The following is a 26576-nucleotide window of genomic DNA, read 5'->3' as shown; positions in this document are numbered from 1 at the left end:
TTTTACCAAGACCACAGTTAAAAGATAAAATCTAACTCATCTGCTTCTTTTATAATTTCTGTTGTTTTTAAAATGTCACCTTTTAAAATATTTTTTTGGAGTTCATGTAGGAGAGAAATTTGATTCCAAAAGTATCATATGCTACAACAGATTTTAGAAATACTCCTACAAATATCTAACTTGGATTTAAAAAGAATGAAAGGTTTGTTTGACACATTCACTACATTCACAAAATATACTATATACGCTTTGTTTTCATTCCCTCTGTAGTACTATTTTAACTTATATGATAAGATGCTTATATTTTGTGAAGGTTTAAATATGACTTTAAAATCAATTTTTAATTAACCATTTGAATAGATTATTTCACCAGCAATTTCAGACACAAAAGCATATGAAAAGAAATAATGTCTTCAATTACTTATGACTGGAAAGTTTCATTATCTTATGTTTATTAAAAAGTCTATTACATTAGAGATAATGTTACATTTTTAAAGACTGGGTAACTTGGAGTGCAAGTGATGACCATTGTTCAGTCAGGTTTGATGTTTTGATGCATATGAAGATAAAAAAAATAATACTAAAGTTTTGGTTACAAGTTCAAAAAAGCAAATCTTGGACAGATATGACAGGAATAGTGCAGCAAGACTGACAACTGAATTAATTGGAAATACTGATCACAGATGGAAACATTTCTTAAATATTCAATGTAAACATATTCCTTATAGAGAAAAGGGGTGGTAAAAAGTCAGATTGGCTTATAAACTGTATAATGGAAGAAGTAGAAACGTGTTATGATTTTAAGCAGTTTAAATTCACTACTATGATCAGAGTTGGTGAAACAAGATACACGAAACTGAAACAAGTGTATGATAAAAGTTTGGCAGAATATGTAAAAATTAATAGTAAGGATTTATTTAAATATAGTCAAGGTAAGCTAAATGTTAGGATCTCAATAGGGTCATTCCATGTCAAATCATCCAGGGTGCTGCAGGTGACCACCTCAGAATGCCTTAAAAAAATTCACACATGTTCATCTACCCATATAATGAAAAACTACCAAAGATTAGATCAATATCTCTAATAGTTTCTGGTTTACAGCCCTGTAAAATGTAGTTAATTTTTTGTTATTTTTGGCAAATTCATTTTTGGGCAACTTTGGCTGCTTAAAGCTGCAAGAGTAATGGTGGTAGAAAGCTGAAATTCACTACACTGACTGAATTAATCTCACAGAATTCAAAAATGGTCTCAAACCAAGTTTATCACTCTTAGGATTTTCATAGTGAGGCTGTAAAATTACCTGAAATATGGGTAGATGAACACATGTGAATTTTTTTAAGGCATTCTGAAGTGGTCACCTGAAAAATTTTCCAAAATCTGGATGATTTGACATGGAATGACCCAATAGGATTTTTTTAGAATTGACACATAAAGGTAAATTTCTGATGATAATGAGATGGTTAGGTTCTTAAAGTTCTACTTTTTCTTCAGTTTTTACTAATGAAGTTTCAAGGTAATAATCTTCATCCTAAAGAGATGCCAGATGAAAATGACACTGAAAAAGATAATTATAAGTTTGTAAAGAAACAATTGTAAAGTTTATGGGCCACATATTTCCTCAAAGGGTTTTAAAGGAGTTTAAGTATTGGGTATGCGAGTCACTTATCACTTTCTGTAATTCCTTGAATACTGAAAATGTTTCAGAAGATTGATAGTTGGTTAATATTATACCTTTTTTAAGAGAGGTGATAATATGATTAAAAGATTATTAAGTCTTACATGGTTATTGGTAATTTTTGCAGGTATAATGAAAATATGCATTGCAAGGACATTTAACAAGAAAGTTTTAATATTTTGTTGGACAGTCAGCTTGTTTTATAAGTAGAAAATCTTGCCTTACCAACTGTTTGACATTATTTGAAGAGGTTACTTATCATTTAGATGAGAATATAGGTGTATATTTGGATTTTAGGAATGCATTTGATAAAGTGCCATATAAAACATTTGTACAAAAAACATGTACAAAAGTCAAATTGCCAATGTGTGTGTTTTGCAGGGTAGTTGGATATCACTGTCCTCAGCCTTTATCCAACTTTCCTGTTGTTCAAATGTTGTTTTATTGGGTTTTTACATTTCTATTGCATCCAACAAAAAACATTTTATACATGATGCCAAATTTAAAAGGATATTTTGTGCAACGAACAGATTGGGAATCATGCGGCCTGTAAACAGTATATAGTGAGTGAGGCAAATGTGAAAATCAAGCTGTTTTCTTGTAAGAAAAGTACAAAGTAATTCTCTAGCCCACGAGAAACAAGACATCCTGAAATTGATGCCACCACTTTAATACATTTCAGAGAGTTACAAAACAAAGGACTGTCTGTAACAAGAGAAGTCTTGACGTTAAAAACAAAAGAATATGCAGTAAATAGCAGTATTTCCTTCAAGGCTAGTCATGGCTGGTGTGAGATGTTTATGAAAAGAGAAATTAATCAAGACAAAGGAAAACAAGTGATCAAAAATTGCCATCAGATTTTGAAGATGGAATGCAAGATGGCATTCTTTGGGACAACAGTGAATTGAGTGATGAAAATGCTTCAACTTCAGAATTATAACAGTGAGTCGAAAAACATTGTAGTAGTATTCTGATTAAATAAAGGATGCAAAAATAAACATTACTGAAATGAAAATTTTAAACTTTTGTATGTTTTATATATATATTTCATTTTAAATACATAATTAACATTTTTGATTCATTAATAAACTTTTTTAAAACATATTTACTCCTTTCCAATAATAGTCCAATTTTTTTCTCTCTAAAAATCCCTTTTTAAAAATGGAATGCATCTTAAAATCAAACTAATATGGTATTTAAGATTTGTTTACAGTATTAAAATTTTGGGTGTTACTGGCTGTGGAAAGGATTCTGGTGCTTTACAAAATACAGTGTGTTCAGAAAGTCACTGTGCATTTATATATTTATCAACAAACATGTTTCAATATAGAATACAGGAGGTAAATATGAATGACAATTATAAACAATGTTGAAAGTGACTCCCGTTGGCATCAATACAGGTGTGGATCCTTATTTTGTTTCTAAACACTGCTATCAGTTGCTGGCTTGAAACAGACTGAATAAAATATGGTTACAAAACTGCACAGTGACTTTCTGAACACCCTGTACATAGAATATTTAAAGAGTTGGATAAATAAACAGCAGATTATTTATAATTATTAAAAAAAAATGCAAGATTATGCATGTGTCTTATGATTAGAGAATAACTTTAACATTGTTATGAAAGAAAAGGATCTCGGTGTTCTGGCTGACATTCTCTTGATACATCCAAACAATATATTATTGATAGTGGTACAGGAAAGAGGATTTTAAGTTGTATCTACAGAAATACTGAATGCATGTTGTAATGGATTTATTATTACATATTTATTTAAATATCAAATGTTGGTTTTAATTAAATATATATTTAGGAATGCATGTAACACGTAATGTTAAACGTGTTACAGAATTCCTGCCCATTCTCTAAATTTGTTGAAGACTTAAGCATAGGAACCAACAACACATTTTACATCACTGCCAACTGAACTTTTGAAAACCTTTTGTTTAAGCTTAAAAAAAAATGTAACCAACAAACGTGGAGAGACAGTTTCATATTAGTGGTTTTCTACAGTTGATATACTATAAACCTTGGAAGCTATAACTGATAAATACTTATTAATCAGAAAACTACAGATATTTGACTAGGAACATTTATAGATTTCAAACATTAAAAATTGTTTAACTTTGAACACTAGTATTTCCACAAGGACATCAGATATCTTCATTGGAAAAAAGTCAGCTGGTAAACTGCATGAGGCCAGCCAAGAAGAGAAGTAGATATTTTATCAACTCAAAGTTAATTTGATCATTATGAACCATTGAAAAAATATTCAATTACAAACCAGACAGAAGACTTAATATTGTTTATAAGTTTGTAAAACTTTTGTACACGAATCATTATTTGTTATAACTATTGCTAATAACCATTTTTATAAATTATATTGTAATTTGTATATTAAAATATAGTGGTATTATGAAAGAAAACTGTGTATCAATCTTATTGGCAAATATAAATTTGATACATATCGATAATTAACTTCTAAATTAAAATTAAAATTTCAGGCTACTTCAAATCGTAATACATAACATAATAAATCAAAAACTCCTCCGAGATAAATTGATACATGACATAATAAACTGGAGGCTTGTCCAGAATAAGCTATAATGTGCAACAATGTCTAAAGGTATTAATAACATCACTGTATAGGTTACTTGCTAGGCTATAACTGGAGTACAGTGATACTCCATTTAGTGCTTAGGGAGAGCTCCTGAGAAAAGAGCTCTAAACAGCATTATTTTAACATTGCATATATGTACATATGTAACTGAAGGCATTGTTTCTAACCTGTGAAAGATGTTTGTGTACTTTATTTATGTACTAGTACATTTAACATATTACTACAAGTCACTGGAAAAGAACAAAGTTTAAATAAACTCCAATCTTGTTTGGTTACAGAGCTATGAAATAGAAAATCAGATTCCTCCTGACATGCCCACGTCTCTTTCGTGATTTGTAAATCATGCAGTTCTCTCATTTTTATGACTATATTAATTATAACCAACAGATAAGCAACATTCCATCTATCAAATGATATACTATCTGTACAGAAATTTGTAGATCACTTCCTAAGAAAATATTTTTTTCCCACAGTAACAATATTGTGTCGAAGGATGACATATTAACAGTTCAAATTGTACTGCTAGTTGTACCAGAAAAATTGTGATAGTTACAGGACATTGTCTGTTTTTTGCATATTATTATTATTATTATTATATGTTATCTGTCGAATTATTTAATTAATAAAAGCTAAGTGCATCCTACCATTAACATAAAAGTGTTCAGTGAGCTACAGATTTTCATTTTTTTTGCTCTCATGAAATAAAATCTCAAACAGTTCTATAACAAATCAGCTTAAAATGGAGTGTAACTGTATTGCATTCTAGCCTTTAAAAAGGATACTGAATAGTAAGACAGGGTTCAGAGGAGAGCTACAAGTTAGGATGACACTTATGACAGAAAGGTTGCCCTGAGAATACAGGTTAAGATCTCTAAACTTGTTTTCTCTTGAAAAAATACAGACAGGATCTAACTGAAGTGTTTTAAGATTGTTGTAGAAACCAATAGTGCTCTTGCATCTTTTTTTTTAAACAAACTTAATGGTGAGAATGGTAAGAGGAAAGGAAATAGATACATTTTGACAATTTTAGAGTCACCTCAGCTGAGACAGTTTTGTTTTTCTAACAGGATGGTTGGCCTGTGGAATGGGTTGCCTTCACATGTGGTAGAAATGGTAAATTTATGTACACTCAAATAAACAACTCAAATATTGGACTGACTCAGTGTGTTTTAAGTTAAACAGATGGGATGACTTTGGTGGACCAAGAGTTCTCTGTCTTTCCACTTAATTACATGAAAATTTTTGTGAATAATTTAGTTTTTTGTCAATACTCTTTTTGACTACCGAAACATACAAGTCAGTCTGCTGTGGTAAAGTTGATTTAATCCTCAGCATGAAAACACCATAACGCTTGTCTTTCTGCACAAGAGATATCTTTATCACATACTCTTTTTACAGTGACAGAAAAGGAAAACACCTTATAGATTATATTTTTAAGTGAAAATTAGGAAATTTGGTTTCCTGTTACTTAATAATTTAACAAATTGCTTCCATGTGGCTGTTCACGTGTTATAACCAAACTTCCGTTGTTTGATATGTGGACATTTAGCAAAGAGGTATTTTGGAAAAACAGATATGTAGAGAATATTAAGCAGAAATGAAAGTGCTCATTGCTAAGCAACTATTTTGTTTATAAAACTAGCCAAACAAAAATAGATGTCACTTATAGAGCATTTTGTTAAGTTAAATAAGTGCCATACATAATCAGATAAAGTACACAAACATTTTTTAACATGTTTACATTACTTTTTTATGACTGCACAACAGCATCAGGTTTGGAAAATGGTTGGATAAAAGCATAATTGCTGGAACAAAAACTTAGTATCTTGAGCAAATAAGGTTTATGCTGAAAAGTTTTTATTTCGTAACTAAATGTGCTGTTACTAAATATAAATGAATTTACCATATAAACTCCCTACAATGAGAACAAAATGTTGGCTGTCGAAGAATTGTGGCCATAAACTTATGTCCGTTAACTTGATGTACACGTCTTCGCATTGCACCCCGTCGACGGTTAAGTCCAGGCCTTTCCTTAAACTCCGTGGTTTTTGTGCGGCATTTTCTGTATAAATAATAACTAATTTTATATATTAAAACGTTAAATTCAATGAATTAATCATTGTGCACATTATATTATTTGATCTATTTTAGACATAAATTAGAATATTAAAATCCATAAATGGAAACCATTTCATAATACACAATTACAAACTATATTTAAACTGATAAATGGTTGTAAAAGATAAAATGAACCTAATAAAGAAAACAGCTATATATAAAGTTTGTTAAACATGTGATTGTGCATATGCTGGACAAACTTAATGTTCTGAATAAGTGAACACAGAGAAATGTTAACAACAAAAGTGAGAACTCTGCATTATATGAACATGTAAATTATTCTGGACACATTATCCAGTGGGATGACTATTCTAGCTCAACTGAATAATATGACTGCTTGAAATATTAAAGAAACCATTGTAATAATGAAACACAACAAAAACAGCTTGGTCTGAAATAATAATGAAGGATTAGAAAATCAAAGTATGTTAATGGCATGATCTTTTTTAAATTGTACACTAGTGTCACATGACCATAGTTTTTGTACTCACATCGTACACAGTAACTATTTTACACATACTCAAGATGATGTGAAACATGGTGAGTGACTTTAACAACTGTCAATTGGTTTAAATAAAGATTTTTATCTGTGTGTTATAAAACACTTAGTTTGTGGATTTTAATATTCTAATTTTTTGTCTAAAATAAATGACAGAATACCACACACATAATACTAACTTAATAACATCATGATAAGGTCAAATATTTCACTAACAAAGAATGTTAAAGTTGGTCATATAATGTTGTAAATAATGATACATTTTGAAACATGAGGGAAAATTTCCTGTCATTAATAAATAATTAATTCTGATATACAATTAAATAGATTAGCACAGTTAAAATTACAGCTACAAAGACAGCCATCAGAAATCTAGCCTCTTTGAGAAAATCATTTTTTAATAATTTATCAGTAATATTTATTTTTAAATTAATTTGGTTTGTGACAGCACTACAGCAAGAAAACCTGACTGGAGTGTTTAATTATGATAAAAAAAATATAAATTTTGAATATGTTAGAGACAAACTTTAAACTTAAAAGCTAGAGAACTTTGACATCCAACACGGCCACCACTAGTAACATATGGCAAAACTGCTATTGATTTGTGATGAATTGGTGCTTTCCTTTTGTAACCTATTTTTTTAACATAATTAAATCAATAAATAACTGAAAACATTGGGTATATTTTTAACTATATATATCAATAAAAAATTAATTTTTTTGTCTTGTAGTGAAACTGCCAACATTCTCTACAATTTTGGTTAGTATAAAAAACTGTTGGACACCACAGCTGTAGAAAAATCAGTGTTTGTTTCCTGCGACATACACACCACTGTAAATGACATAAAGGCACACACATGATAATGCAATCACTTATCACTTGTTGCTGACTCACTCCAGGGTCTAGAAATGCTCAGTGCTATCAAAATGTCACAGGCACAGGGTATATCCCCCAGTAAGATATGCATCTTGATCCAACTACTACTTGTAAAGCACTGCTGGATTTATACATTTAATAACTTCTCAATGAAATACAATCCAAGTAACTTGTTTAGAGCATAAAACAGCATCAGTAATTTGCACATGCGAACCTGCATTTCTATTTTTTAATTCAGGGGAAATATGGATATGTAATTAGTTTGAGAATCAGAAATTTTCATAATTTTTATCTTTTGTATTTGAACAGTAATGAGAGAAAAAATTTGAAATTCTTTGCAATTTCACATCTTTTTAATCACAAACTTATTGCAGACAAAATTTTAACAGTCAGATTCTAAATTTAAAATTTAATGAAATATTTTCTGATCCTTTGCAATACCAATCAATTTTTTTCCTCACTCAAATCACTCAAATGTTACAGTAACTCATTATGATTTTTAAATGTGCAAGTTTTCCTGCAATGTAATTTAAAAAATAAGTGTGAAGGGTAACTTAGAGTTCTCAGTGATTTTCTGAAATAAATGAAGTAATTTAACAAAATATTGATTGCTCTTGCAAAGGATCAGAAAATATTTCATTAAATTTTAAATTTAGAATCTGACTGTTAAAATTTTGTCTGCAATAAGTTTGTGATTAAAAAGATGTGAAATTGCAAAGAATTTCAAATTTTTTCTCTCATTACTGTTCAAATACAAAAGATAAAATTATGAAAATTTCTGATTCTCAAACTAATTACATATCCATATTTCCCCTGAATTAAAAAACTAGAAATGCAGGTTTTTCTACAGTTGGTGATTTCCATTGTAAAGCAAATGGAACATCAGACAACGACTGAAAATGTGCATACTTGTACAGACTCTAATTTGTAATTTGTTTTCAATAAATATAATATTGTACACTTACTAGATTCTATCCTCTATAAACAAAGTAATATTTAAACAGAATAAATGAAATAATGCCACACCATTTTTTCTTGCCCAAATCTTCAGTTGGCCTTACTCAAGAAGATGGTAAGATGGGCTCCTACCTCTTAACAATACTACACTTACATTGTCCAATGATAATCTCAGCATACCAGATAGTTTTTCAAGTGGTCATTGCGTTATAAAACTTGGATAGCATATCGTTCATATTGAAGACCTCCTTCTATTAACTTTACACATAATCATGACCATGCTGTTATGCAATTTAAGTACCATACTGTTTTCAATGAAATTTTGTTTTCAGACCAGGTTGGTTCATATTCCACTGAAAATCTTCAATCATTCCAAAAAACTCATCAAGCAGGTTTTAAAAGCAAAATATATTAAATGTTTTTCACATACTGATTTAGTCCTTGTCATGAATTACGTGCATTTTATGCAGTACCAAATATTACAATGCCTACAAATAAATGCTAAAAATAAAAACAAAATCACATATGAGTAAGCAATAAAATATTTAGTGAGGTAACTTCAGTAAAGTATCACAATATTAAACTGTAATAAATACACATGGAATTCTCTGAATACAAAAAACTAAACCAAAATGGTCAGAGTAGTGTCTTGATGTAATTTTTACCTTCAGAACCAACTGATTCGAAAGCTAAAAAATATTTCACAGTTTCAGTGCACCTGCAGCTGAAGTGCTACAGAATTTGATGTTTTCTGATGGAAAGATGCATCAGTATGCTACCTGTGTAAGCAGTGGATGTTGTGTTTTCTTCTGTTTCAGATATATTAAACTTGACAACTGAAATTCAGTTCCACCACAGCTGGCTGAGTAGTAAAGTAGCGTATGATGATGAAAACAGAGCTGTGGGTCACAAACATTCAAGATGGTCTACACTGTACTCTATACAGAAAACAAGTGTTTTAATACCATAAAAAGGTATGTAATTATGATGCCACCAAGATGCTTCATTCAGAAATATTTACTGATCCCACTAACACTCAACAACATCAAAATGCCATATTCACTCAACTGTTGCAACAGGTATCACGCTTTCAAAAGGCATTTATGATCATTTACTTGTTGAAGAGAAACTGGTAAAGACAAAAACCTTAATTCTCTGACTTAGGAATTTCTAAAACATTCCAAACTTAGATCACAAAATGCATTGAAAAAAACTTTTAGCCATAGATTAGGTAAAGCAGTTGAGGATACAATAAATGATCTAATAAGAGTCTGGTCATTTTGGAATTATGGTGGATGAAGTATTTGACATTTATGTGTATGAACAAATTATAATGTTTGTTAAGTTCTATAATAAATGTGATAATGAAGTGAAAACAATTTTGTCTGTTGAAATCTGTTCGTATATTCAACTTCAGAAGAGTGCAAGACAATTACGGACAAAACTAGAAGCATGTTGCAAGATTCTGACCTTGAAGCAGGTACACCATCTTTTGACTCTGATGGTGCAAGTGTAATGACTGAAGTTTCTACAAGACTTAGAAGCAAAACTGAAGTCACACTTTATAAAACGTACAGTGTATCTGTCACAGGACTTGTTCCTGCTTGCACAGACACTTTTGAGAATGCAAAATACTTTAAACAGGCACAGCTGTTGTTGGTTCAGCTTTGGAAGGTCTTTAGAAATTCTCTCATACACTTGGTCCATGATTGAAGACAAGTAGCAATGAAAGGACTGCACTTAACAAACAAGGAGAATTACACTACTGCAAGTAGATGATTAAAGAAGACCAGTGAGACTAGACAGCTGTCTTTTGATAACTCCATATAGGCAATCAATTTTTAAAAGGTGTCCAAAACAGGTTACAAATCCTAAACAAGTTATAGAACATACATACTGTCATTCTAGGTCTATAAGATCAGGTTTTACATTTCTGTGAACAGTACAAATCTTGAGTGAAATATTACCAGTTTAAACATACCAAGTAAGATCTTCCAAAGGAGCTGGTGACTTATTCCAAGTCATTCCAGTAACCACACAAATGTTGATGCTTTTCCTAAACTGAAAATGGATTTCCAATAATAACTTACCTCCACTGACACTACAGCTAGTTTTCAAACTCCAAGGTTTCCACTCTTCGCCCCTTCACTTCAGTCTTTTGTAACTTATTCAAACACCTTTGACAAATTAGCACATTTCTCCACCAACTTCAACACACGTAGTGTATATAAGCACCTCATCCTGATAATGTAATCACTTTTTCAAAATACAAACCAACTTTTAGTAGAGAAGTAGGATGAGAGAGCATTAGGTGGGAAGAATTTTTAGAAATACATCTTCTGTTCATAAAAATATTAACTTATCAAAACATACTTATCATTTGCTTACAATATAGCTAGAATTCCACATTGAGAAGGTGGAGGGACCATTTCAGGCATAATCTATACAGAAAGTGTCTGTGTAGAACAAAAAAAATGTACAAGAATGGGAAAAACACTACATTCATAACAGGTATGCTCTTCACCTGGAACCAAGTTCCTATATCAAAGGTGGAACAGAATATGAGTAGTCATCAATACAGGTGTGCCCCAACTAGAAAGCTGTAGGTCCACAACTTTAGGTTATAATTAAGGAGTTGTGGTATATCACACAATGATGAATAGGGATACTGGACTGCAATTTGTGAAATATGAAATGAAATTACAAATATGCTGCCACAGAGGCTGGTGCTACACCTACCAATGTCTGGGCAAAAAAAATCCAGGGACCCAAGCACGAGAACCCCAAACTTTACTTTCTTCTCCAAGAGTAGTGGAACACATTCAAACATTCTGAAAGAAAAGCATCTGCCCACTACCCCAGCAACTGGAAACTAGAAGCAGTAAGGAATCCTGCACTCCACTAGTTGAGTCTCAGGGGGTAAAACAAGTTGGAAAATCCCAAGGAACAGTGTTCTGGAAAATGTGTAACAAGTGAATCAAGTACCCCACATTTTTAAAAGCAAACCAATACCAACTTGTTCAACTTGAAAGTCACTAAGGAGGAGCAAAATCCCCTTTAGATTCACTCATGATTGTCCATGAGTGGTAGTCAATAAAAAGGTAATACCATCCAGATGGCATCTAAATTGTCTGACAGAACACTCTATTTTGAAAGAGCCTCATGCAACCTGTAGTAATTACAGTGAAAAGTGGTTGCTAATACAGAATTGAGAAAACACACCTGACTGGGCAATAACCACCACAGAATGGGATCTTGTGAAAAATAAAGGGATCGTGGAAATAAAAGAGTATATGATTGAGGAAAATACTCACCTCTGGTTAAAGTCTAACAGAAGTGTAAAAAATAAGTATAGGAGGTAGTCTAAAACCCTCAAAAGAGGAAACTACCAGATCATGTCAGTAAAGTGATATGAATGTATTAGTAGTAGTCCATATACTATCCTGCACAATGTCTTCCAGAAAATAATTCAACAGAGCAGCTAATGACATAGAAATATGATAAATTTGGTGAGATGCGACATCAAAAAGAATCCTTTCCTATAATGATAATTCATTACAGGTCATGTCAATTTGTGAAGGTAATAGGATATAAATCACAGGAAACAGAAGGATCCCAATGAATGAACGATTTGGTTCCATGTGGTGGCCCTTTCCATGGTTTGAAACCTGAGAGGGGTTGGTTGAGTGCAACTTAAATGAATATTCGAAAACACCTAAATGGACAAGACATTACATCAGTAATAACACGCATTTCTCCAATCTGACAAGAAAGTCTTTTTTTTCTTATGAAACAACATTCTGTGAGTTTTGTTCTACTAACTGACTGGACGAAACCAGAAGGAGTCAGTCGTCCATATAATGAATGCAGATGAGAAAAAGTTTAAACAACTCTGCAGAAGAAATAAGATGTTGATGCAAGACCAAAGGAAGAGCCTGGAACTGTAGCAACTGATCCTTGTGTACAAACCTGAGAAACCTCTGTGAAGATTCTGCTATGGAAATAAGCACTGATAACATCAAACCTGTTCATCCAGAGCACTGGTACAAAGTATCATCACAAGGTGAAAAAAGATTCGATTGTGAAGCAAGAAGGATCTAAACATTACTTAAGATGAAACAGATTGGTCATTGAACACTAATCTCCTGTTTTCTTGGGTATCACAAATAAATAGGAATAAAACTAAACTCTCTTATGGCCTGGAAATGAAGCTCCACTCACTGTGGATCTGTTGCAGATGAAAAGGAAATAAACTGAGCAAACAATGGTGAAAGTAATGTAAATTGAATGACAAACCATGAAACCAGAACCTGGAGTACCCATGGATCCCTGGTGAGAGAGCTCCAAATTTTGAGTAAGTGATGTAATTGTGCTCCCACTGCTCTTCTGCCCCTGGAATACTTACTGACTGTTGTAATTGGTCTGCCTAAACAGAAGTTCATCAAGAGCACAGATGGACCCAATTAGAGGAACCAACAGACCTGATAATTGAAGGAAGGGGTTAGAAAATACTATGGACTGATATTCCCAAATTAGAGCCAGAAAGACAAGAAGCCACTGACCATAAAGAAGAATGGAAATGGGAAAAATAATTCATGATTTAATATCTCTTGAACTCCAGCAAATAGTATGGAATGGAGAAAAGGAGCTCTTGCAATTCCTTAACCCTTAAACAGTGGGAATTTTGCAGGTAGCATCATCATTTGATGATGGCTGCCATTTAATGGTTAATGGCAGAAGACAGTAAACAAGTCCTTTCTAACAAAGTGTCTACCAAACAAGTCCCAACAATAAACCAGCCAGAACATGAAAGAAAGAATGGAAGAAGACAACCTGACTGAAGCAGACATAAGCAAAATCCTCAACTCATCTTCAGCTTCCTGAGGGGAATGTCGACAAGCTTCAGACAAAACCTGGATTGAAAATAAGTACCTTAGGATAGTTGTGACTGGTTGGTTGGTTGATTTGGTGTTTTATGGCACAAAGCAACTGGGCTATCTGTGCCAAACAGCTGGTAAAAAGTTAAAATTAAATTTAGTAAAATTAATGAAAAAAATTAAGGTAAAACAAAACGAAGTTTAAAAAATACATAAGAGCAAAAAACCAATGTTTACATCTTGTCTATAGTAGTAAGAGAAAATTACAGTAATACAAGTTGTAAAGGACTTTCTGTCGCATAATTATAATAATCATAACTCGACAGAAAGACTAACAGGTAAGTACAAAAACCACTATCAGTCCATTTCCAGTCCTGGTTCCAAGTTACTTGATGACATGGCCATTTTCAAAAAGTAAAGTAATAAAAGTTTTAAAAGACTTGTAGCAAAATTTTAATAATTAGCTGCCAGGATGACTAATGGGTAGTTCAAACAGTAGCATTAGTCACCTTAAGTTGGCCTTTAATGTCCTGGTTGAGTATTTTGATGTTACAGCCATTTCCTAATTTCAAATCGAACTAGATGGACTGTGATTCTTAAAAAGGAATCACATTAAAAAAGTCTAATGTATAATTTAAAAACTTAAATGGCATTAAAAAGATTAATGGTCTTTAAAAAACTAAAACTATTTCCAAGGTGGACAGTGTCACCATCACCAATAACACTGTCTAACGTTATGGACAAACCTTGGGACAGAACATGTTTAAAATGATGCTGTCATTGAGAGTCGTAACGATGGCAAGAAAGTAAAATGTGGCTCATTGTAACCGATCTTTCCAGGGCTAAGAGAAAGGTGTCACACAAACTACACACTGGTGCATCAGTTCCAGATAAAAGAAAATGACGAGTTAAACTGTGACCAATGCAGCATCTAGTTAGAACAACTAGTAGGCACAAGCCTACTGGAAAGCGATGTGGTTTGAAAGTGTGGGATATCTATGGAAAGTATCCCAGGCCCGTTTTTGAGCCTTCCATGCCACGTGGCAGGCAGGATTCCACCACAGACAAAAATACAGTAGAAAACATGTCGAGGTTTTAGGAATACATTGAGCAGCTGCTTGTGTAATACAGTCAGTTACTGCTACCACACAGTCGTCTATTGATGGCTGACAGACAATGGCAGGATCAAGTTCCGCGAGAGAAGTGAAAGTGGGCCAGTCTGCCTGATCCAGCTACCACCAGGTCAAGCGGGTTGGGTGGCATCAACCACGGCCAGTCTCTCTCAAAATTATAGGAAAATGATCACTGCCTCGTGATCAACCCTCCATGAAAAATGGGAGAATAATGAAGGGGAGCAAACTGAGAGATCAACAGCAGTAAAGGACTGACTAGGTGCATGAAAATAAGTAGAAGAACCAGTATTAAAAAGAGAAAGGTTGTGATCAGAGACCATACATTCTACAGAGCAACCCCTCCATTGACCTCAATGGATCCTGCCCTGGGTCAACTGGGCAGGTCTTTCTTGTTGGAAGGAGATTCCAGTGACTGAGGATGCAAACAAATGATTGTTCTGCATCTTGGGGTGGGAGAAAAAGATGTATCCGAAGAAATGCCTGTACCTGGAACCAAATGATAAGGATCTTAGGGTTTATTGGAGTGTATGGAAGGGACAGAGATGTGTATAAAAGTTGATGAATCAATTTTTTTTTACCATGAAGGTCAAAAGGCTTTTCATAAGTTTTGAGAACAATTCTTTTGGAGGCACAGAGAGATCTGTCTGCACTCCCACTGTAGTTGTGGAATGAAGTGCAGCATAAACACAACAATCATATAGGTGGATGTTTAGATTCCAGAGGAGGTAAACTGAAAGAATAGAACCTTCCATGGGAGGTCCCCTCACTACATACAGGGATCCACACTAAGGAGAAACAATTGTGAAAGTTGTCTGTGGAATAATCTGTTTCCAAGATGGAGGTGGACCAAGAGTATCTCTCTTGAGGTTCTGTGACATCTGTTTAAAGTGATCACAGGTCCAAAAGGAAGTCCATCCATTAAGAATTTAAATAAGCCTCCTCCTGGTGATAAACTAAAGTATGGTGATCTGATAAATATGGAGGAACAAAACATTGCTATCCCATCAAGTAATTGAGTAACAAATTTCCCAGCATGAAAAGCAATATCAGGATAATTCAAGAAAACCAAGTAGTCATTTGCAGTACTTTCCACTAACAAGGAAGTAATAGTGTCAAATGCAATAGGAAAGACCTCCAAAACCTCACAAACCCAAGTAACCAACTCAGAGGTGCAAGAAAAAAGATCTGGTTGGTCTATGCAGTAGAAAAAAACTCAGGAATTCATACCCATCAGAGTTTTGTGTTTTTAGTTTTGGTTAAGTGATGTATAATTGTAAACAAAAAGATGACTGTACAAACATCAACCTTATTCAAATTCACATGTAAATAATAAATAATCACAACACTCCTGTTAATAAAAACCCACAATATATGCTTTGTGTGACAATGTTATTGGGATGAGGTGCTTACATACAGTTCCTAGATAAAGAGCTCATTGAAGTTGGAGATGTTTGCAAATTAAAATTTGCCTAAGGCATTTTATTGGAGTATAAAAAACTGGAACATGTGTTCTCAGAGTTTACATGATCAAAGAATGGAAATACTGGATATTAAGAACTAGGTACAGCGTAAGCAGACGGTAAGTATATCTTGGAAGATAAATTAGGTGACCAAAAAATGTTACCAGTGTAAAACTATGCTCAGATATTGGTGACAGAAAGAGGTTGCATATGTATGAAGATTCTGCACCAGAAAACAAAATAGAAAAGGTGAAAGACCTAATTCTTAAAACTCTAGCTAGAACATTCTCATAACAACATAAGCAAGACTGAGGTACTTTAAATTTCACTTCAATGTCAAATACATGGTCAAAGCATGATGCAAGCACTGTTATAAAGATCAAAACACAACCCAGGTAAAGTTTAAAGAATGTAATGTTGTAGGACCTGCTGGAACACTTAATGGGCTAGAACAAGGAATGGATAAGGTAAAATCTATAATAAGATGCCAAAAAAAATATTTGGTCTGGATACACACATCAAAATTCAAAGCCATCTGCTGGTGCGAGTAACCACCTTCTCACTGATTTGTGAGACACCATTAAGATTAGAACTGTAAAGAAGGTCATACTTGAAAACATTTGATTTGACCCAGTTGCAACTGATGATTCATATTATGACAGTGAATTTTAAAATGCTGATAAAACAAGAATATTCACAGAACTTAGTAAGTCATGAATTAAAGAACTTTGTAATATTGTCTTGACAGCTTCTTTTGACCATAATTTCGTTTTTCATTTTACTATGAATGTTCGCATACAGTAACTCTTAAAACCAAAGCTCATAAGCCAATGCATTAACATGTCAAAAAATCACTGTAATCTGAATTCTAAATTAAGTCTGCACTCTGATGCAATTCATGTTTCTTTTTAACTCTTGAATGACTTGGGATGAATGAACTACTTGAGATATGTGAATAAAACAATCAATCAATATTAGTATTTCACTCATAAAAAAATGTTGAATCATAATGAACATTTCTGAAATAATGTTGATGAATAATGTTATTATGGGAAAAAACAAAAACATTACTGAGAAATGCAGACATAACTGACAAAATAATTTTCCTATCCTTTGTTGAAGGAATACAATATTTGTTAATACATTATAAAGAGTTGATATTTTTACTAATGCATTATAAGGTTTCACGTGTATGAATTTCATAAATGAACAACTTGTTTCCATAACTTCAGATCACCTGAATGGAATTTTGTAATAAAAATAACACATTTTACAGTTTATAGTCATATTTTTGTTACGACTTATTGTTTCACATGTATGACAAATATTGGACACTAACAAGTAAAAAGGTTTATTTACCTGATCCTATATTCACTACTATAGCAATAATAACATGTCCAATAAAGCATACAAGAGTTTCATATAAATTAAAGTCACACTCTTAAGGTTGTAAATTACAGCAATGCTCAATACCAACAAAAAGTGTAATTACATACATTCTCTTGTCACATATTCTCTTTTTTAAGATATTAATATATGAAATTTAAAACAACAATCAATATGGTGTTTTCTAAATATTTTAAAATTAAATTAAAAGTAACTATATTGAAGTTAACACACTAAGGTCTCTATCCATTTTCTTTTATTTGACAAACCTCACCTTGAGATTGCAGTTCAACAATGACATGGATCTTTCCTTCTGGTTCTAAGTCCACCTAACAGGGAAAAAAAAAAATATTATACCCACTGCAAACACTTACCTAATATCTGAGTAAGTCATTACACTACATGTGAAATCTCAACATTGACATATGACACAAATGAAAGTATAAACACAGATAACTTAATTCATTATTTTGATTAGTCAGACTTTCTGCAGTTTACAAGAACCTGTGCAGGTCTACAACAACAATGAATTGACATCTTTATGTTAAAATTCCTTCTCTCATACAACTTGCTTACTGTAAACCATAATGTATACCTTAATTTAGCACTTCTGACATAAGAACTACCAGGTGTCACGTAAACACCATGGTTTGGTGTGCAAAAACTGTGAAGAACATTAAACACTGCATAAGCAATTACATATTGTACATACAACACTGTGGTATTTGATGGTGTACAAGATTATATAATATTATAGAAACATCTGTGTTATTGAAAGGAGTATAAACACAATTACATATTGTACAAACAACACTGTGTGGTATTTAATGGTGTATAACATTATATAATATTGTAGAAACATCTGTGTTATTGAAAGGTATATAAACAACACTTTTTGGTACTGGATGGTGTATCAACACAACTGCATGTCTTATTAACATTCTTTGTTATATCTCAAATGTAAACACCAGAACTATAAGATTAGAGGAGTTTAATAATTGACTACTGGGCTCATTAACCAAAAACAGTCATAATCAGAAATAACTTTGATTAGATGATTATTTCTGTGACATTAATCAAGTAATTCATAATTTCATTATCTGATTATTTCATGAGACACAACTAAATATAACTGGATTTCACAGGTGACTAGTTGATCAATTTAACCATTCTTCTTTAATAAGCATCACTAAGTGAGTGTAAGATTTGGAAAATAGTGTAAAAACTAACATTAGCCAGTGAACAAGAAACAGTTTAGTCCTAGGATATATGTGCATGCATACAGATATGAAAGAAATAAACATATAAAAACATCCTTCACATTTAGAAAATCACAGATTACATTATTAAACTCCTGTAAGGTGTCAGCCCTCCAGTAATACCAATGACACCTTGTTTCATAACCTAATAACTCAGTAAGGAAAATAAAACTGTCTTAACTGAAACCTAGCTTTTCCTTTATAAATCTCAGACTTCCATCCTATTACCTTTAAAATAAAGCACAAACATCCAATACTTTTATCCTCTCAATGGCATGGATAATCTTTTAAATGTGAACAAAAATGCTCCTTAACACATTTTTAAATCCTTTCCTAAATTATAACCCTTTCATACCTAAAAACCTCCCCCTCTTTGAATCCTTTCCAAAATATGAATATCCTTCTGAATAAGGCCTAAGTAGTGATTTATATAAATAGACAGTTACTCTGACTTGCAGTTAGCACATGGATAAATATCTATCCTGAAATTCTACCCTACCACAAGCAACCACTACCTTAATGATTATCCATTATAATTACACATGTGATCCACACATTATGATAACCTATTACCTTGCACTTACTGCAGTTAAAGGCCATTTACCAACTATCTGTGCAACTTGCCAACTGATCTATGTTGTTCTATTGGACCTCACTATAGAGAAATATTAAAGAGCTTGTTGTCAATTATCAAACTATTATTTTAAGAATCATGCTCGTATCAATGTCATTATAGACTCGTGGATAATGCATCAGTATATAAGGATAGTTAATAAAATAAAAAAAAAACACAATGTATTATTACAAGTGAAGAGTTTATCAGCTCTTCTAAATGATATATCAATACATGCATGTATGAATGAATGATACTTAACTAAAATTACCAACTTAACACATTCATTGTTAGTGAGGTTTATATTCTGCACATTACTGAGTAATTCATTGTTTACCTATTACAATATTCAGTGCAAATAACAGACAAAAGTTAAATGAAATCACTAATTTTCTGGACAAAATACTTAGCAGTAATTAGTAGCATTAGTTTAATTTCTGACAGTATTTTTATTAAGATTTTTGTAAATGACTTGAATGGTATTAGTGATCTTGTAACCAAGAATCGTGAACTTCCAAGTTGTTTGTTAAAATACTTTAGAAGACATTTAAAAATATAATGGGATCTTCATACAGTCTACTGATAATTCTATGATTAAACAGTACTAAGTGGTGTCTAAGCTTGACTAAAAAATGTACTCCAATCTAATAAATAAAAACTCCACACAACAGACAATGTGTGTTTTATATCATGCATTTTACAAATTAAAACCATCACTTGTTTGGACTATTGCACCTTGTAGCTGAGCCTTAGATTTGTGAAGTTGACATTACAGTCAAAATCATTAGAGGTTATTCTCTTATTTTTTAAAAGTTTGTGTAATATATTAATTCTTTCAAAATGGTTACTTCCAGAAACTGTTCATTTTGTCTGAATATTTATCTGATGTTTTACTAAATAAACTTTTGCTGAAATGAAAACAATTTTTGTACATGGTATGAGATGAATGTAGTCCAATAACAACTTACATTTTAACATATGATTAAATATTTAAACCTCACGATTTAGTAAATCACTTTGAAATTTACCTTTAATAACTTTAATGTTTCTGTATGAGTTTGTATAACATCTCATAGTAAGAGGATTAAGGATTGTTGCCCTTAATATATTATTATTAAGGTCATTAGTTAGAGCAACTCAAATACATTATATATGTAAATGTTTAAAAAAATTCTCCACAAAAGTCATAAGTCAAAATAACTGAGTAAAATACATAATTTATAGTTGAATGTCTTATCTCAGTATAGTACAAACTGGTGAAACAAACATTTTGTAATTAAGTGTATAATAAATGATAAAATATTTACAACTTTTAACATGTTTAACTGGTTAGCAATGAAACAGAACATATACATTTTCACAAAAATCTTGAAACTGTCCAATGGTTAAAGAAATTTGTCAGATTTGAAAGTATATCTTGATATCCAAATGTTAGAAATTAGAATTTTCAATTCAATAATTAGGTTTCTGACTTCAACAAGTAATTCACAAAACATCTTTAAATTATTATGAATTGTTTCTGAAGTAAAGTAAGATACATAATTCTTTTTTTCTTTAATAATATATAGAAATCTACCTTTGAGTTTCTACTCTTTTGTAGGTATAACAACTCTGTAAAATATATCAATTACTAAAAATTTTTCAAAGAATAAACTACAAGTACTTGCCCATATATCTGATTCATTAGAATTGGCTTCCTTTGATGATGTCAGTATTTCTTCAAAGGATATCGTACAATTGGCTACAAAATCATCAGGAGGAATAGCTGCATCATGAAACACCGTCAATCCTAGATTCTGTCCATTGTGAACTTCAGATGTAAAAAACTCATTCCAGATAGGCTTGAAAGTTTTTTGTTTAGTTGATGAACGGTCAACATGAACTTCATCAATATCAATAGAAACATAGGGGTCAATAGCTAGCTGTTGCTTACCCACAACATTTGCATGCCTTGTAGCATATTCAGTGGGTTTTAAATCAACTGCTTCACACAACTTAAGTTTCAGGGTTCCACTAAAATTTGGCATGGCTGCAAGCTTTTCTGATCACATATGAGTACACAAAACTAACTGGCAGAATTATATGAGTAGTGTACCCACACTTATTTAACCTAAGACAAGTCTCTCCACAGAAAGGTTAAGCTAATGCATCAGATATTTAATATTCACTGCAGTATTAAACTAACAGGGATACTGAAATATATCAATTATTTTTTGTTTATTAACCAACTAGTGCTTCTTAAAAACTACAATTTGATCTTAAAGTTAAGCCCATTAATTCACCGCAGGTACATTCCAAAAATGTTATGTAAAGATGCATAAGTAAAACACATGGGCCTAAATAAACCATTAAATGTAAAATAAATATTATTTAAATATTGATCCTGAACCTAAATAACAATGTTAGTATAACGACACAAAATTATAATTATTTTAGGCCAATTATTAGTAGTAAAAGTATTATTTTTGTGCTGTTCAGCAGATGAATTACTATTCAAATTTAACCTAAGGTTTATTTTGTAGTATTTCTTTTCACCTATTTTTTATCTTGTTTTACTTTCTTCTCGTATTAACAAAAATCACACATCGACACAGCTTAAAGTTATTTCAAGTCTAGGGTACAACGTAAATTGCTACTCTTAACACTGTATCTTAGTCTAGTATTAGTAGAATTAATGATGGCAAAAAAATTTAAAGAGTGGAGCTCTTTAAATTTAATATCGAAACTGACGATAATGAGTACAGTACAAGCTTTTCCCAAGTCTTACTAAAGTCAGTGGTAATAGTACTAATACGTACACTTTCAAATGTCATCCCTTATCGTGATTTGGAAGAAAAATGTTTAAGGTCATTATCGTAATAAAATTCACTTTATTTTCAAAGCAATGAGTTATACCTAAAATCTCTCCAAAATCCCAATAAAGTTAATATAACCTCAAACGTTAAGCCTAAGTTAGATCTGTAAATGGCCTAATTATTATTCAGGGTCGATTCTCGGTATCCCGAAGGTCCTTGTGTAATTGCGCATGCGCAGTTTTTCTATTTAAATTTGTAGTTAAAAAATATTATTAAGAAAATATTATATAAGTTTGTTTCTTTAAAAATAATATACTTTGATAGTGGTAATAAAACTCAGTAATAAGGTGAAAATGGGTTAAAAATGAGAAAGAGAACGAGATATTCACAGTAACTCATAAATAAAAGTTCACACAGTAAAAAGACATAGAAATTTGAAAGATAATCCATTCTACGGGTAAGAATTAAAAATAATTAATATATCTAAAAATAAAGGGACATTGTTAAGCCGAATATCAATATCATATTTCAAAACGAATGTAGTCTAAAAGTCCTAAGGAAGCAAAACAAAAGTATCGACCTTTTACATGCTCAGTTTTAAATGTATAGCTTTCAAAAGTCGATAAACTGTTGAAGTGTTGAAAGAAGACTTGCAAAATTGCTGATATTATTATTATAGTATTCTTCTGCGGTATGACAATAAATATATAGAATGTTATTTTTCATAATATTTCTGTGTATTTTAAATGTCACTACTGTTAAATATGTTTGTTTGTTTTTTGTCTGAAGCTCTACAAACCATTATGGGTGCGTTTGTGTATTAATTTGTAGCAGGCACTATTTGCCTAGAGAGTACTGTCAGGATAACCCCAATCCACTTTCTCTATTATTCATTTGCATCCAACAAGAGAATAAAAATGACAGCATAAAATTTTGTACCAGGAGCAAATCTGTTATACTGAACTGTTTTTAATTTTCTAAATCTCTCTACATGCCTTTATCTGAGGCCCGACATGGCCAGGTGGTTAAGGTGCTCAAATCCTAATCTGATTATTATGGGTTCGAATCCCACTCGTACTAAACATGCTCTCCCTTTCCATCGTGGGGGTGTTGTAATGTTACGGTCAATCCCACTACTCGCTGATAAAAGAATAACCCCAGAGTTGACTGTGGTAGTGATGACCAGCTGCCTTCTCTCTAATCTTATACTGCTAAATTAGGGACGGCTAACGCAGATAGCTCTCGAGTAGCTTTACACAAAATTTTAAAAAATCATCTGACGAATTTTTAATTTTTGTTTTTCACAGTTTGTCAGTTTAATTTATGAAACATAAAGGAATGATTCCTGAATGCACTTTGTCATAAGGGAATTCGAACTAATTCTCTCTGCAATCGGTTTACTCAGATTAATTACTTATAAAAATTATAAGTAATTTTATAAAATTAGACCAGAACAAAAAAAAAAGAATGATTCGTTACTAAAAAAATAAATCAGTGTGGAGATATGCTACTAAATTGGATATAAAACTGAGTGAAGAACAGAAAGCAAAGAGTAGTAACAAATGAGTTAGATCTGACTGGATGATAGTTACAAGCGGTGTGCCTCAGTACTCTGTGCTGGGTCCACTACTGTGAAAATTTGCAGATGACATTAAGACTTAGTACGAGGGTCGCGTGTTTGAATCCTCGTCGCACCAAACATGTTCACCCTTTCAGTTGTGGGGGCATTATAATGATACAGTCAATTCCACTATTTTAAAAACAAACAAACATTAAGACTTTTGGGGTGAGATTTAGAGCACTTAATGCATTGAGTCAGTAAGTGGCAAATGATGTTTAACTATTTAAAATGTAAGATGTTGCATGTAGATTTTAACAATTTAAATGGGAATACATTAAATATCGTGTTTAAAGAAAGAGATCTTGGTGTTGGGATCGAAAAAATAACTAATAAAAAATAAACAGTGTATTTTAGCTAGCAATAAGGCTAATAGGAGTTTGAGTAGCATTTTTAGAAATAATAAATACAAGGCAAGGGAAATTATTGTTTCTCTATACAGATTACTTTTGAAGCCTCATTTAGAGCTCTCTTCCTTAAGAAGGACATTGAATTGTTGAAAAAGGCTCAAAGAAGAGCCACTAGGATGATACCTCGTATAGTGGGATTGTTCTATGACGAGAGACTAAAATCTTTGAATCTGATTGAAGTGTTTAATGTTGTTAAGAGTTTTGATAATATAGATCCATCAAACGTTTTTGTGTTTAGCAGTGAAAAGAATAGGACAAAAGAGCATAAATTCAAGTTTTGTCAGCGTAGAAGTTGTCTGCAGTTTAGACGGTATTACTTTTTAAATAGGGTGGTTGGTTTTTGGAATGAGCTACCTTCTAGTGTGGTGAAGGCAGAAATGTTAGATTGAAACGTTGTTCTCTCCTTATCAATAAGTATTAATACCCATACCAGTCGTTCTGAGACACATTTTTATTTCAAGTGGATTTCTCGTCATCAAGAATGAGTTAAGAAAAGATTGGATGAACACATGAGTAGTAATGGGTGATTATAGTTGGGAGTTGGGAGGGGCATTCTTAATGGGCAAATAAGCTTCTTTGTGTCCCTTTAAAATTTTATGAAATTTCTATGAATTAATGAAATAAAAAAGTAAAAATCAAAGTTATTAACTCTGAATCTAATTCTTTCCAGATTGAATATTCCTCTAAACGTTTATCATGGTGATTTTAGTTATATTTTTTCCACCACTGAGAGTTGAACATTCTTTCCAAAAGGTTATGATGGATTTTAGCGGAGGAAATTATAACATTTAAATTACTAGAGTCAGCAAGTCGCATTTCTTGAGTAATAACTATCAATACATAAAGGCATCTTCTTTGTTTATTTAAATATTTTATATAAAATTATTATTATTATTTATAGGCATCTCATGATTCAGTAGTAGGTTTAAGGGCTTGTAACGCTAATAAGCGGTATTCTATTATTGCTTTGGGTACAATGCAAATAGCCTACAGGTCAGTTTTTCGAACAAATATAAACAGTTTTTTTTCTCCTATGATTATTAGCAATTGCGTGTAATAATTAATTATTATTATAACTAGATCATTAATTATTACAATTTGTTTCATACGATGTTTCTGTTCCTGATTGCCCCCAGTGGCTCAGCGGTATGTTTGCGGACTTACAACGCTAAAAACTAGGTTTCGATACCCGTGGTGAGCAGAGCACAGATAGCCCATTGTGTAGCTTTGTGCTTAATTCAAAACAACAACTGTTGATGATCAGTTATCATCTTCACAAAAGTTCTAAAGATGTTTTCTTTGTTAATAGTGATACTTGAAACTCTTGATAAATGCTGAGTGAATTATCCACTCTAGTGGATTGCATTATTCGTACTGTTGTTATCAGTTATATTTTAAAATTGTAACTTAAATGTCAGCTGGAAGGAAATGTGGATATTAATGACGACGTTAAGTTCAGAAGGTTTAAAAGATAGAGCTAGCACATTCAGACCCTCGGCATGGCCAGGTGGTTAAGGCGCTCGAGTTATAATCCGAGGATTGTGGGTTCGAATCCCCGTCGCCCCAAATATGTTCATCCCTTTCAACCGTGGTGGCGTTATAAGGTGACCGTCAATCCCACTATTTGTTGCTAAAATAATAGCTCAAGAGTTGGCCGTGGGTGGTGATGACTAGTTACCTTCCCTCTAGTCTTACACTGCTAAATTAAGGACGGCTAGCGCAGATTCCCCTCAAGAAGCTTTACGCGAAATTCAAAACAAACAAACAGAAAATTTTAAGAATGTGACCTAAAATATTTTAGCACATTTGAAAATAAATTATAAATACAAAATAGTTGTGAAGTGCGGGGAGTGATTTTAACACAGACTGAACCAGTCAGTGTGTTAGCCATCGTAATTATTTTGTATAAGTAAGTTGATTTGTTTTACGTTAATTCAGGGTAGACCTACAATCAATTATGACACTGTGTAAGTGTTCAAGCTTATGATAACATTAAAAGAGCGAAAAAACTAATCTGTGATTACACTATGTAACACAAGTTTTGTTCCTGGATAGTATGTGTTATTTCTTAATTGCTTATGTTGTAAAAGTACAGAAAATAACAATTATTCCCTTTAAACTTTGTTTTTGTGACCTGGATAATAAAATTTAAAAATTAACGTATTTTCTATGTAAAAACAGGAAAATGTGCATATTTTAATTTTCAAAAGATCTGATGAATAAAACAACATATGAATCAAGATTTACATGTATTTATACTAAAGTTATACAAAAATGTTTA

The 26576-nt window shown here is 32.1% G+C and overlaps 1 protein-coding gene across 1 annotated transcript in view; it reads right to left on the bottom strand.

Moving 5' to 3' along the window:
• The window catches only part of LOC143226698 (calcium-independent protein kinase C-like), a 49551-nt gene extending 27082 nt beyond the window's left edge, over nt 1-22469 (bottom strand). The window contains 4 exon segments of the mRNA XM_076458027.1: nt 6197-6335; nt 6338-6355; nt 17875-17929; nt 21140-22469. Coding sequence (XP_076314142.1) covers nt 6197-6335; nt 6338-6355; nt 17875-17929; nt 21140-21499 — 572 coding nt within the window. The 5' untranslated portion in view covers nt 21500-22469.
• Nucleotides 22470-26576: the final 4107 nt, after the last annotated feature.

The sequence above is a fragment of the Tachypleus tridentatus genome, chromosome 9 (assembly GCF_004210375.1).
Source record: "Tachypleus tridentatus isolate NWPU-2018 chromosome 9, ASM421037v1, whole genome shotgun sequence".
Taxonomy (NCBI): Eukaryota; Metazoa; Arthropoda; class Merostomata; order Xiphosura; family Limulidae; genus Tachypleus; species Tachypleus tridentatus.
The sequence above is the reverse complement of the archived record's forward strand: the minus strand, read 5'-3'. Positions and strand labels throughout refer to the sequence as shown.